At 39.5% G+C, this 13,920-nt stretch overlaps 1 protein-coding gene across 5 annotated transcripts in view; it reads left to right on the plus strand.

The window, feature by feature from the left end:
- The first annotated feature begins 3,956 nt into the window (after nt 1-3,956).
- Nucleotides 3,957-13,920, plus strand: part of Ack-like (activated Cdc42 kinase-like) — a 154,365-nt gene continuing 144,401 nt past the window's right edge. For all 5 annotated transcript variants that reach the window (XM_071781179.1, XM_071781180.1, XM_071781181.1 and 2 more), the window contains exon 1: nt 3,957-4,108. In XM_071781179.1, coding sequence (XP_071637280.1) covers nt 4,105-4,108 — 4 coding nt within the window. In that variant the 5' untranslated portion in view covers nt 3,957-4,104. The remainder of the gene's footprint in view (nt 4,109-13,920) is intronic.

The following is a 13,920-nucleotide window of genomic DNA, read 5'->3' on the forward strand; positions in this document are numbered from 1 at the left end:
TGTTTTACCGTCGTGAATTTTGATTGCGCTTGACTGTCTCTCACAGATCAACTTCGTCGAATTTATGTATTAACGCTGAAGAAGACACAAAAAAAGTGTCGAAACGTCCGTTTTATTATAATATATATCGTTACGATAATTTGATTGCGCATTATTTACGGCGCTTGGCTCTTATTGCCCATCCTTATTTACTTGATCATATTATAAATTCTGTTTTAATTTATTAGTACTGTCCTCAAAATTTACCAACCATGTATTTTTATGTCTGTTAAGTTAGCACCTTTCCTACAAAAAACCGGAATAACACGTATACAGAAATTAAGTGCTCTTTATGTGCTAATTATGTGCTTTATTCACGATCTTTGTGCTCAAGCGGTTTCGCGGGAAATTGCAATTAAAAGTGGGGGTGCTGGCTTAACTTCCCGAAATATGCACAATAAAATTTTCGTGTTTATCTCCTTCGGCCGACCCAAACGTGAACATCCCATACGTACAAGAGTAAAGTACCAGTTAAAATACAGTTAGCAAATTGGTTTTAATTTTAAAATGTTTGTTTCTCAATTTATATGCTTCCGAAATATGCACAATGAGATTTCCATGCTTATCCTTTTCGGCTGACCCCGAACGTGAGCACCCCATATTTACAATAGTAAAGTATCAGTTAAAATACAGATAGCAAATTGGTTTTAGTCTTAAAATGTTCCTCAATTTATGTGTTCCCAAAATATGCACAATGAAATTTTCGTGCTCATCCGCTTCGGCCGACCCGAACGCGAGCATCCCATACGTACTCTTAGTAAAGTACCAGTTGAAATACAGATAGCGAATTGGTTTTAGTCAAAATGTTCCTCAATTTATGTGCTTTCTAAATATGTACAATAAGATTTCCATGCTCATCCCCTATGGCCAACTCAAATGTGAGCATCCCATATGTACAGGAGTAAAGAACCAGTTAAAATACAGATAGTTTTTTGTAGGAGAGATGCTAACTTAACAGACATTGTATTTTTGCAATTTTATATATTCTTTTTTGCTTGTTTATTCTCATTGGTACCAACATGTACGGTCTATTTCAAGAACATATAAATATTAATAGGCAATGGGTTGATATGAGGACATATACACATTTTACGTATGGACTATTATGGGGACACGGATATATAAAATTGAAACTTTATATATGGGACAATCCACGTCACTTTTACCCTCCATTTGTCCAAAATTGGTATGGACGGATTTTAATGACTAAGGGCGGAAAATGTTCGTCTTGAAAAGAGCTTTTGAAAGGCGTGTGGCATATATGCGCAATTCAACATGGCGTCATAGTTATGGCTGCTTAAAGGGATAAATTCAAAATTTCAGATTCAAGTACATGACGCCATGTTGAATTGCGCATATATGCCACACGCCTTTCGAAAGCTCTTTTCAAGACGAACATTTTCCGCCCTTAGTCATTAAAATCCGTCCATACCAATTTTGGACAGATGGGGGGTAAGGACAATCTACGTCACTTTTACCCCCCCCCCCCCATCTGTCCAAAATTGGTATGGACGGATTTTAATGACTAAGGTCGGAAAATGTTCGTCTTGAAAAGAGCTTTTGAAAGGCGTGTGGCATATATGCGCAATTCAACATGGCGTCATGTTGAATCTGAAATTTTGAATTTATCCCTTTAAGCAGCCATAACTATGACGCCATGTTGAATTGCGCATATATGCTACACGCCTTTCGAAAGCTCTTTTCAAGACGAACATTTTCCACCCTTAGTCATTAAAATCCGTTCATACCAATTTTGGACAGATGGGGGGTAAAAGTGACGTGGATTGTCCTTACTCCCCATCTGTCCAAAATTGGTATGGACGGATTTTAATGACTAAAAGCGGTAAATGTTCGTCTTGAAAAGAGCTTTCGAAAGGCGTGTGCCATATATGCGCAATTCAACATGGCGTCATAGTTATGGCTGCTTAAAGGAATAAATTCAAAATTTCAGATTCAACATGACGCCATGTTGAATTGCGCATATATGCCACACGCCTTTCGAAAGCTCTTTTCAAGACAAACATTTCCCGACCTTAGTCATTAAAATCCGTCCATACCAATTTTGGACAGATGGGGGGTAAAAGTGACGTAGATTGTCCCATATTTTAATCCACTTTGAACTCAGTAATATTACCTTATAGCTATAATTGATAACATACCATATTTTGCATAATATCAGCAATTTCATATATATGGGTATTTTTGAGGACTTTTAAAATAAATACACAGAGACAAGATTACCTTAACACATAAATTCATGCGCATATTCGGAGTGTGTACTCGTATGTGCATTTGCCTGTATCATTGTTGGTTATTCGAGAAATCGCAATTCAAACAGTTGTTTCAAAATAGCTAGAGGCTGACTGACATTTTATAGTTTGATATATCAACATTTGATTTATGTGAAAACATCAGATTTAAAAAAGTAACATAGATAATAGATTACTTTATATACTAGGTATAGAGCACATAAAATATTAGTTGCATTAAAGGTCAATCCAGACAAACTTGCATAGGTACATAAGCATATGTATAAAAAAACGGATTGACTTATTTCTTTATGCATATGTATATGGATTAATCAATTTTCTTATGCTTATGTTTATGCGCTATGCAAGTTTGTCTAAATATATGATATACCTTTAGACCTTTAGTGTGCCGTTTCGTGATAATACCGACATAACCAATAATTATGGTACATACACGAATATGCATACACAAGCACGCGCTTCAAATATGTCCTGATACGCGCGAAAAATTTATGTGTTAAGGCAATATATTGTCTCTATGTGTACTTTAAAAGTCCTCAAAAATATCCATGCATATAAAATTATTAATATTATGCATAATACAGTATAGTTAGCAGTTATAGCTATAAAGTTATGTTGCTAGATTTAAATTGTATTGAAATATATAAGAATTTCAATTTTATTAATCCATGTCCCCATAATAGTCCATATGTAAAATGTATGTTCTCATATTAAACCATTACTTGTTAATGTCTATATGTTCTTAAAATAGACCATATATATTTAATCAATTATAGTTTTGAGAAAAATGATATAGATGATAGCTAAAGATAGCAACATTGATTAAACAATATTTACTGCTTTTAAATTATGCTCCGATATGTGCATGATTCTGAACCAGTGGCGAACACTGCAAAAACTATTCTATTTTACTTATGTACATGTTTCTCAATCTTTAAACTTTCTCACCTCACTGCAAATAATGTTTCTTAACGTCTAATATTGAAATCTACATTCTATATAGAATGTAGATTCCACATAAATTTTTACAGGCAAATGCACATACGAGTACACACTCCGAATATGCGCATGAATTTATGTGTTAAGGTAATCTTGTCTCTGTGTATTTATTTTAAAAGTCCTCAAAAATATCCATGTATATGAAATTGTTGATATTATGCAAAATATGGTATACTTATCAATTATAGCTATAAGGTAATATTACTGAGTTCAAAGTGGATTAAAATATATAAAGTTTCAATTTTATATATCTGTGTCCCCATAATAGTCCATACGTAAAATGTGTATATGTCCTCATATCAACCCATTGCCTATTAATATTTATATGTCCTTGAAATAGACCGTACATGTTAAATCATTTATAGCTTTAAGAAAAACGATATAGATGATTGCTAAAGGTAGCTATATTGATTAATCAATATTTACTGCTTCTAAATATATGCATGTATATAGGTCTTTTTAAATATTTTTGAAATATACCAAAAACATATATATATATATATATATATATATATATATATATATATATATATAATCTGTATTTTCTCTAATGTAAAATTTTTATAAATTTAGATTTGACTATTTCAAGTAAAGAATCTGAGATATTGTATTAAATATGGAATATATAAGATATGATATAATAACAAGCATATAATGATGATTTAAGGTAAAATAATACACTGAAAAGGAAAATGGAACAAATGTGATCGTGTCCCTATAAGATAAGACAAGAGCAGTGGTTTCGTTGTATTGTAAGGAAGAGAAATTCCCTTGTATCTCTCTGAAACAGCATAGAATGGGTGAGAAATTTCTTGACTTATAAGCTTACTGAGTTCTAATTTTGATTTTGAACAGATTACACTAATATGAATCTATTTATTAAATGGAAGTTAATTGATTGTTAATGTAAATATAATCAAATTTGTTCTTCTAGCAATATTTCTTTAGAATATGTTCCTACATCTATGGCACAAGTAAAAACAGTATAGTTATAGTTTAAATGCTGTTTTTAAATTAATCAAATTTTCTTATAATTTGAATATTAATTGCTAAATAATTTATATATTAAAATTAATCTTAAAAAGGAACAGTGAAAAAATAATTATTAACTTTTTGTTTTCAAGTTATAATTCTATCTATAATATAAATAAAAAGAATTAATCTAGGTTATTTAGACAAGTTTCTGTAGTCACATAAATAGATATATCATTGATTTTCTATATTTTAGAATTTTTTTTTATATTTCAAATTTTACTTGAACGTTTTCTCTATTTCAAGATTTTCTTTCAGATTCTTTATTTTTATTCTAGTAGCATATATACAAGATGAAAATGTTATATTTATTAACTATAAAATTTTTACAAATTAAGTTTGCACTAAAAAATGTACTTGATAAGCAAGCAATTTTTATATTTAAGGTAGTTCTCTTGTCCTTATACTAGAGAAAATCGATTTTCTATAGATTTTGTTGAAACTGTGAATATACGTTAATTTAGGTGTGCTTTATGCGTGGTATAAATTTCAGTACCTCCTCCGGTATAAAAAATCAATAAACCTTAAACCTTAATATCGTCTAAATGGTTATATTTATGAAAAAAATATAAGAGATCTTTTTTGTAGATCGTTAAATTTTCTACAAAAATATGTATTGATTATTTCATAATTTTTGATAGTCGATATGATACAAAATTCATAAAATTTATAAGAAGCAAAAACAAGTATTATAAAATTTATCAAACTTTAACTTTGAATATCTTTTGAACGGTTGAATTTATGAAAAAATGATAAGAGATCTTTTTTGTAGAGCAGTAAATTTATTACAAAAATCTATGTAGAGCAATGCTGTATTACTGTTTGTTAGATATATATATTTATATACATATCGGCTCCCCCTTTCTTTTTATATATTTTCGTGTTCGGGAAGTCTCTCGGTCATACACTAACCTTCCCATCTCTCTAACTCCTTTTGATCATCTCGTTTCTTCCGAATTATCTGAGTTATCGGCGGACTCGGAGTAATCTTCTTCCCCTATTACTTCCGAATTAGCTGAGTTATTGGCCGACTCGGAGTAATCTTCTTCCCTTATTACTTCCGAATTAGCTGAGTTATTGGTGGACTCGGAGTAATCTTCTTCTCCTATTACTTCCGAATTAGCTGAATTATCGGCGGATTCGGAGTAATTTTCTTTTCTATTACTGTTGGCAAGGTCAGCAGACCCTTTTCCTTTAATTTAAACTTTTCAAACCCGAGTCAACTTCCCCGCGATTAACGTACTACGGTAATTAACCCCACTAACTTATAGTGAATTTGCGTGATCTCGCTGATGAAACTCCTGCGAAGTCCCAAAACGCCGCGAGACACGAGCGGAATCGTCGGAACAAGCAAGCGCGAAGGGAGGTTGAAAAACAAGCGTTGGAATTCCGCCAGAAACAAGTTAACGCCGGTCCTCCGCGTTATTATGTTTTAATTTAATTCAAATACTCGTATACATCTCACACATACATAGTTAAATTCATGTAACTTCAATCCTAAAACTAATTGTAATAATAGCGGGCAGGATGTGCATTGAATAGGTTTCCCCTTCAAAGATTCTGCCCGATCACCCCCGTACCAATGTAACACCCGCGAAGAACACACACGCACACACGTTACACATGCATCCGACATTCACACTTATGAATGTATTTAATTTTATTTGCCCTAATTCTCATTTATTGTTCAACTAGCTTATATTATCGTAATAAATGTTTATCTTATGTTAAATATTAATTTCAATCTGCGTTCATTTACAACTTAAACTTCATCCACTACTCTTTCCCCTCTCGAAATCGCACGAGGTCCGATCCTGAGTTAAAGGGATTAAATTTCCTGACTCAAAAGAGGACCGACAGCGTCCCTTCGGACGTTGACCCTTCCTGAGCCATTAAAAGTGCGTTCGGCTCGCGCCACGCGCCTCAGAGCGTGTACCTGCGAACGACATTTGCAAGTATCTGGTTGCGTCCTTCCTTACCCCTACCCATCTGGTTAGCCTTTCCTTCGCTTCCCAATTTTCTAATTCAAATCCTGGGGTTGGACGTAACACATATAAGCATCTCATTTTTATTAAATTAAATTATTATTGCGAAAAGTATTACCTCAGCCAGAGTTCGAACCTGGAACCTCCCTCATTCCGTGTAGGGAGTCGTATCTGACCAAAACCAATGGTCGAACTGTCACCACTAGCCAAACGTTATCGATTATAAAAATAGAGATTTTCTCGATAATAATTCAAAATTTTGTGACTTAATTATGTATGATTGTGTATAACTCTATATGTATATTTATATTTGATTAAATACAATAATATTACATATTGAATCATATCACATCTGATTACATATAATCACAGTTGATTACATAAGATTGATAAGATCATATCGCGCCAAATCGGATCTAATTATATATGGCCAATTATATATGATCTTATATGATTATATAAGTCCATTTTTTCTCGGGCAGCTGTCGATTAAGCCTACTCAGAACTTAATTGGCTTAAGGTGATTGGGCTATCAGAGCATGTCAAAGAAAAAAATCCGAATTAAATATATGTTATAAAAAAAACCTAAATACGCTTAAATTTGCAATTTTGAGAAGATCTGACGTCTAGTTTTTGAGATATTAAATCTCAAAGTTGGCATTTTTGACATAGGTTTTATGGGAAATTGTACCGGAAACATACATTTTTCGAGAATTTCACTCACTGTCTGTAAAGAAACAAGTTCAAAAAACTGAAAATAACATTATTTGATTCTTCTAGCACTTGTTAAGTATAAGACAAAACGACGTTGACGTGTAATAAAGCCAAAAATTCAATCAAAAGTTGATGAATCGTCGCGTTTCTTGTCGGCCTTTCGATCAGCTGTACGTGACGTGAACATGTGGCAACGCCGCGCCGTGTAGTGTTTTCTTTCCACAGCACTATTCTTTTGCAAGCAAATCTCTCGTTATCGAAATTTTTTGTTACCTTCCATTATTTTTTAACATAAACATAATACATAACCTCACTCAAACACATGGTACTGGCATGATAGCTGCCTACAGCGAAGAGATGCAATGTCGCGACATTTCTCTTGTACGAATGTCAACTGAAGTCAAATCTTGAACTGTTTACATTTATCAGTAGATAAATTGATACGTAATCGAATGAAAAGTTACATTATAAAATCAGTAATTATACAAGTGTCTAGAATATATCCATAAAAATGGTTTTTCTTAAAATAAAATTTAGGCCTTATATTGACTCATATGGTACAATGCCCAATCACCTTAACCGTTATTGAGATCTGATAATCTAAAAGTTTCTCAACTTGTCGGGTTGCGTATAGATACACGGTCTGTGTCTCGCTGCGCTTACACTTGGCACAAGACACTACCACGTCTTTTATAGCGAATTCGGTTTGACACACCAGTGCGCACTCAGTGCACATTAAAGCCGTCGTACACAAATCAACATAAAGTGTATGTTTAATATAAACGGGTTAAGTCACAAAATCCTTAATATTCTTTTAATATTATTTGATAAAATTGTATTACGCATTTTATCAGTCAAAATATTTGGATTTTACTTTAAATATTAGAGATTAAATCAGTGTACAACGGCTTTAATGTGCACTGTGAGTGCGCACTGGTGCGTCCAACCGAATTTGTTATTAATGAAAACAAACTGATGTGAACTATTATGAATAATATCTAACAAATTATTTGTTGACGTATGAGAGAGTTGCGGAATGTGTGCCGGTCGCTTAAAAATCGTACCTTATCAATATTTTATATTATTACTTAATATAAGCAACATTTAGTAACAAAAATATGAAATAAATGAGAAATAAGTGAGGAAATGAGTAATATAAACAAAAATTTAATAGGTTATATTGGGTTATATCTTGTTTTGTGCGTACTAACATTTTAAAAATTCTGGTACAATTGATGTTAATTTTTGATCAATTTATATAGCTGATATTAATCATGCAATTTTATTATAAATTTTTATATTTTTATAAAAAAAGGTTTATTGTAGAATATTTTACATTCTTTACATATACATTGCGACGTCTCTTTGGTCGCGGAGCTGTTCGGCGCGACGGGAGAACGACCCAAATCTAGACCGGGTGGCAGAGCCCTTCAAAACTAAAAAAAAACTACACGCGAAATTGTTGGGCGCCAGGTGTGGAGAAGGCCACACCACCTTTGTCTCGAAACGCTAAACACTCTCAGTTACTCTCAATACTTGAATTACTCGCAATACTCTCACGGGCTCCGGCCGGTCGCGACAGCTGCTCAGTTTAGTCGGTCGAAGGTCGGGGTTCAGCGGATGGCCGAGTCTAGAGGAGTTTGGCTGTGGTTAGGCGGCATCAAAATACACAAACAATATTCCTTTATAACTAATATAATATAAAATCACAACGCAAAGTATATTAGAAGGTCATGATATCACGTATAATAACATCAGGGAAGATCCCGACAGGATGGATACATTATTCGCGACCCGTAACTACATCGCCATAGAACGTGGGATGATATTTACGAGAACGCGTGATTGTGTTTACTCCGCGGGAGTCACGTCTTGATCACGCGCTCTTTCAACGTGGATCCGCTCCAAGTGGCTCGAATAAATATTATTCGCCGGACAACTGATGCGCGTAAGGACAGAAGATTCGCTATTACGCCGCCGATTAATATCCTCGAAAGGACGATACGCGCGAAATAGAGAACTCGAAGACGGAATATTGGTCGAACAATGAACAACGCACGCAAACGGAATATTTCTCGCGAAAAGAACGATCCACGCAAAATAAATGCTTCTCTCTGAAGGAACGATACACGTAAAACAAAGGTTTCTCGCAGAATGGACGGTATACGCAAAATAAAAGTTTCTCGCAGAACGAACGGTACACGTCGCAAGCACGTGATACTCCCGCCCGACTCACTCCGGGGCGCGTAATACTCTCAGCCGAAGTACATCATACTCTAAATCTCTGAATGGTAATTGCGGCCGTTTTTTGGTCACCTTATCCGGAAAGGCTTACTCCAGATCCGTTACCCCGACACCTCACACTTCCCGTACCGGGCGCGGTAATTAACGTATCAGGAAGCCGGCACGCCCCAGAATGACCGTACGCGTGAAAGACACGCACGACTCAGATCACAAAATACTCGAAACTAACTCTAACGGGAACGCAGATATCTTACTCACGAATCGATAGACGCGATAATCATAAACGGTAATCTCGAAATACTTGAAACGGTAATTTAACTCTAATGACTGTTGAGCCAATCCGCGAGGTTTGATCTCGCAACACGCGCCACACTCATGACGCGTGGCCGGTGCCACGCGGTCGCTCGTCGTTACTCGATTACACGCAAAATCTTATACCACACCGGTCGAGTCGGGAAGAAACGGACGCTCCTTCGGTATTCTTACGGGGAGTCAGCGGGCGGGCTATGTCTTACCCGTAGAAACGAAACGGAATAACGCGAAACGGTACTCGACAATTCGCCCCGCTGTTCCCCGATACGGTCCGGGATTGCTGGTCGTTTACATCTCGTCCTTCCTTCCTTCACAACGTAACTCCTAGGGCCGCCGCCCTCGCTTATTCCCGGCGCAACGGGAAGGCTCTCGCCGTACGTCAGTCCACGCTCGCGATCGACCCAACAGTCCCGGGATCATTCCCGCGGCTTCGACTCGCGGCCCTCTAGATCAGGGCGCTTCGCCGTACCGGCGGATGGCGCCACGCTGTCGAAACGGGCCCTCCGGCCGCTTCTTCCTGAAAACTATTAACTCGGCATTACGCGCGCAATACAAAGATGGGAATGGGGAAGACTGTGATGTGCACACGGTGCAACGTCACAACTCCTTCCCCCCCGGAAAGGACCGACCAGGTCTTGACCGTTCGGCCCACAACCCCCAATCCGGACACCAGCACGGGCGCTTCCTCCGACTCAACACTTTTACTCTTAATTCATACACTCACTCATACCAAATTACTGAGATTTGGGAGGGAAGTAGGGTTTCAAGTCCTTCACATGACTTTTTCCTACCGACTTTCCTTCCAAGTTCACGAGTTCGTACACAACCGGAGACAAGACTTTCGAAACGCGAAAAGGGCCGTGAAATTTCGGGGCTAGTTTAGCAGCAATATTCTGTACGGCCGACGACAGGGTATGCTGCCGTCGCCAGACTAAGTCGTTTACGTTATACTGTCGATTCCGTCGACGCAAATTATAATGATGCGATTGCCGGGTATGAGCTCGCTCGAGATTTTCGACCACCCACTCATATATTGGTTGTAGTCTCTTCATGCGGTCGGACCACCCGCTTATATCTGGGGTGTCCTCTTCCGACTCACAAGTAACACTACCCAAGTGTAAATCGCTGATTTGGATAATGTTTTAATATGTTTTGGTAGACGTAAAAATAAGACATACGTATTTTTTTTTATCTGCGGAAAACCATATTTAGGGTGTGAAACACCCCTTTGAATTTATGAGTATCGATTTAATTGTTTTGTATATAAGGATTCAGTATTTTCGGCCCGAACCAAATAAAATAGCATTATCAAGAGATATGAAAAATGAAAAATTTTTGACTCGATCATTTTTAGGGGGTAAACCACCCCCTGTATTTGAAACAAAAATTTAAAAAATGCCCAGATAATTGCAAATTTTATTCAAAAATTTTGAAAAAAATATATGTTACACCCTAAATATGGTTTTCCGCAGATAAAAAAAAATACGTATGTCTTATTTTTACGTCTACTAAAACATATTAAAACATTATCCAAATCGGCGATTTACACTTGGGTAGTGTTACTTGTCAGATTGCTGATGTCTCAAATATCGAGCTGGGGCCAATTCGCGGCCCAAGTTCAAGAAGGCGGGAGACACTCCAAGAGAGGAGTGGTAGGCGGTGTTGTAGGCGAAGCGAAAGTCCTTGAGATGCAGATCCCAGTCACGGTGATCTTCCTTGAGGAAGGCGGTGATCATGGTCTTCAGGATGCGGTTGACCCTCTTTACTGGGTTCGCCTGAGGGTGGTACGGCGGCACGGTAGCAAGTCGGATCCCATTCTCGGCGGCAAAACTTTTTAGCGTCCGATTGACAAATTCGGTGCCGTTGTCGGTTAGCAGAGATTTAGGAGTTCCCCAACGGGTAAGAACGAGCTTCTCCAAGGCTTCCACAATATTTTTGGCGTTAGCGGCTCGTAAAGCTCGACATTCCATCCATTTCGTGAATAGGTCTTGTACTACTAGGATATATGAATATCCTGCCCGACTACGCGGAAGAGGTCCCATTATATCGGCCGCCACTACGGTCCATGGTTGTTGAACCTGGCGTTGCCCCATCAAACCGGCGGGAGCTTGCTGCTCCACCTTAGTACGTTGACACACCTCACACCTCCTTACGTGGGCGGCCACCTCTCGAAACATATTGGGCCAAAAATAGGCAGCGGCCACTCGATGGTACGTCTTTTCCACCCCGAGATGTTCAGCTTGGGGGTCATCGTGGGATTCCTTAAGGGCCTCCCCTCTCAGTTCCTGCGGTAATACCATCTTCCACTGTTGCAAATCTTCCACCAGGTCCGATACGATTGGCCGGGGCCTCCGGAAATACAATTGGCCCTCCACAAGTTTCCAATTACGGAAGCGCCTCGGGTCTTCCTCTACCTCCCGAAAACGCTTGATATACCACGCGTCCTCCGTATCGAGAGAGTCCAGCGCGGCGGTGGCTCGCGCCGGGTCCGGTTCGATTTCGCTCTCATGAAGGCGGGACAGAGCGTCGGGCACATGATGTAAGGCGCCCTTGCGGTGAATAATTTCGTAGTCATATTCGAGGAGTTCCAAGGCCCATCTGGCCAACCTGCCGGTGGGATTCTTCAAGTTGTGCAACCAACGAAGACTGCTGTGATCTGTGATGACGGTAAACTTATAACCTTCGAGGTAGGGCCGGAACTTTTTAATGGCCCAGACTACGGCTAAACATTCTTGCTCGGTGACCGAGTACTTACGCTCTGGATCGGTTAACGCACGGCTCGCGTAAGCTATGACGTGTTCTACGTTGTCAACCGTCTGGGTCAGTACCACACCCAGTCCCACAGAACTAGCATCCGTCTGCAAGACGAACGGGATCTCAAAGTTCGGACAGGACAGCAGCGGGGTAGTCGATAGGTGGGTTCGCAATTGCTCGAAAGCTTCTTCTTGTTCGGGGTTCCACTCCCAGCGTTGATTTTTCTTCAGTAGCCGGGTCAGAGGTTCGCTCAGAGTCGCGAACTGGGGAATAAACCTCCGATACCATGAGGCCATTCCTAACAAACGTCGAAGCTGTTTGATATTCGTGGGTCTGGGATACTCTACGATAGGCTGGGTCTTCTCCGGATCTACGGCCAAGCCCCCTTCCTGCACTACAAAGCCCAGATATTTGACTTGAGGGCGGCAGAATTCACACTTCTCGGGGTTGATGGCGAGACCAGCGCCAATAAGTTTATCCAAGACTCGACCAAGCCAGAGCAAATGTTCCTCGAAAGTCGGCGTGGCGATGATGATATCGTCGAGGTAGGCGAAGACATACGGCTCCATCTCGGGGCCAATCAGGCCATCCAAGGCTCGCTGAAACGTGGCAGGGGCTCCCGTGAGTCCGTACGGCATGCGGGTGAATGATAGTGGCCCATCCCAGGCACGCTAAACGCCGTAATCTCTCTGCACTCCTTTGAGAGAGGGATCTGAAAGTATGCTTGACTAAGATCGATGGTGGAAATGAAACGGGCGGCACGCAATTTATCCAGGATGCCCGTCATATTAGGCGAAGGATAGGCGTCTTTCTTTGAAACCGCGTTGACTTTCCGAAAGTCCAAACAAAATCGGTATTTTCCGTTAGGCTTTTTCACCATTACCACGGGATTCGACCAGGCGCTATGCGATGGTTCAATGACTCCAGCTTCTAACATGGCTCGGATTTCTTCACGCATGGCTTCCAATACTTTGGGGGATACCAAATAACAACGTTGCTTGATTGGTGGGTGGTCACCGACGTTGATCTTGTGTTCAGTGATCGTGGTGAGGCCAGGACTTGCCACAGCTGCGGGGAGTCGAGTTCGTAAGAAGTTCTGTAGTCGAGTCTCCTCGTTTGGGGACATTCGCGCGAGTCCACAATAATCTTTAAGGGCTTTCTCCTCTGTCTCGAAACCATAGGTGACCGACGGGTGGTCCGCAAAGCTCCACCGACCGGAGGCAAAATCGAGGATAATTCCAAAGGCGCGCAAGAAATCGACTCCGACCAGGGCGGGGACCGACAAATTCGGTAGCAGCCAGACTGATATCGCTTGGGTTCGTCCTTCGAGAGTGAAGGACAGTTTGACCTCCTCATGGGCCTCCGCGATCTCTCCATTGGCCGTCTGTATTCGGAAGGTGCGCCCGATCTTCGTTCGGATGCCGAGTCGTCGGACGATGCAAATCCCTTCCTATCCTAGTAAGGTGCAATTAGAGCCGGTATCAACCAAAGCGGCCAGGGGATGTTTTCCCACTCGTAACCGAAAATAGCCGAGGGGCGGACTTCCTTCGGTAGGGAAGGTACCATACGCA

The sequence above is a fragment of the Temnothorax longispinosus genome, chromosome 6 (genome assembly GCF_030848805.1).
Source record: "Temnothorax longispinosus isolate EJ_2023e chromosome 6, Tlon_JGU_v1, whole genome shotgun sequence".
NCBI lineage: Eukaryota > Metazoa > Arthropoda > Insecta > Hymenoptera > Formicidae > Temnothorax > Temnothorax longispinosus.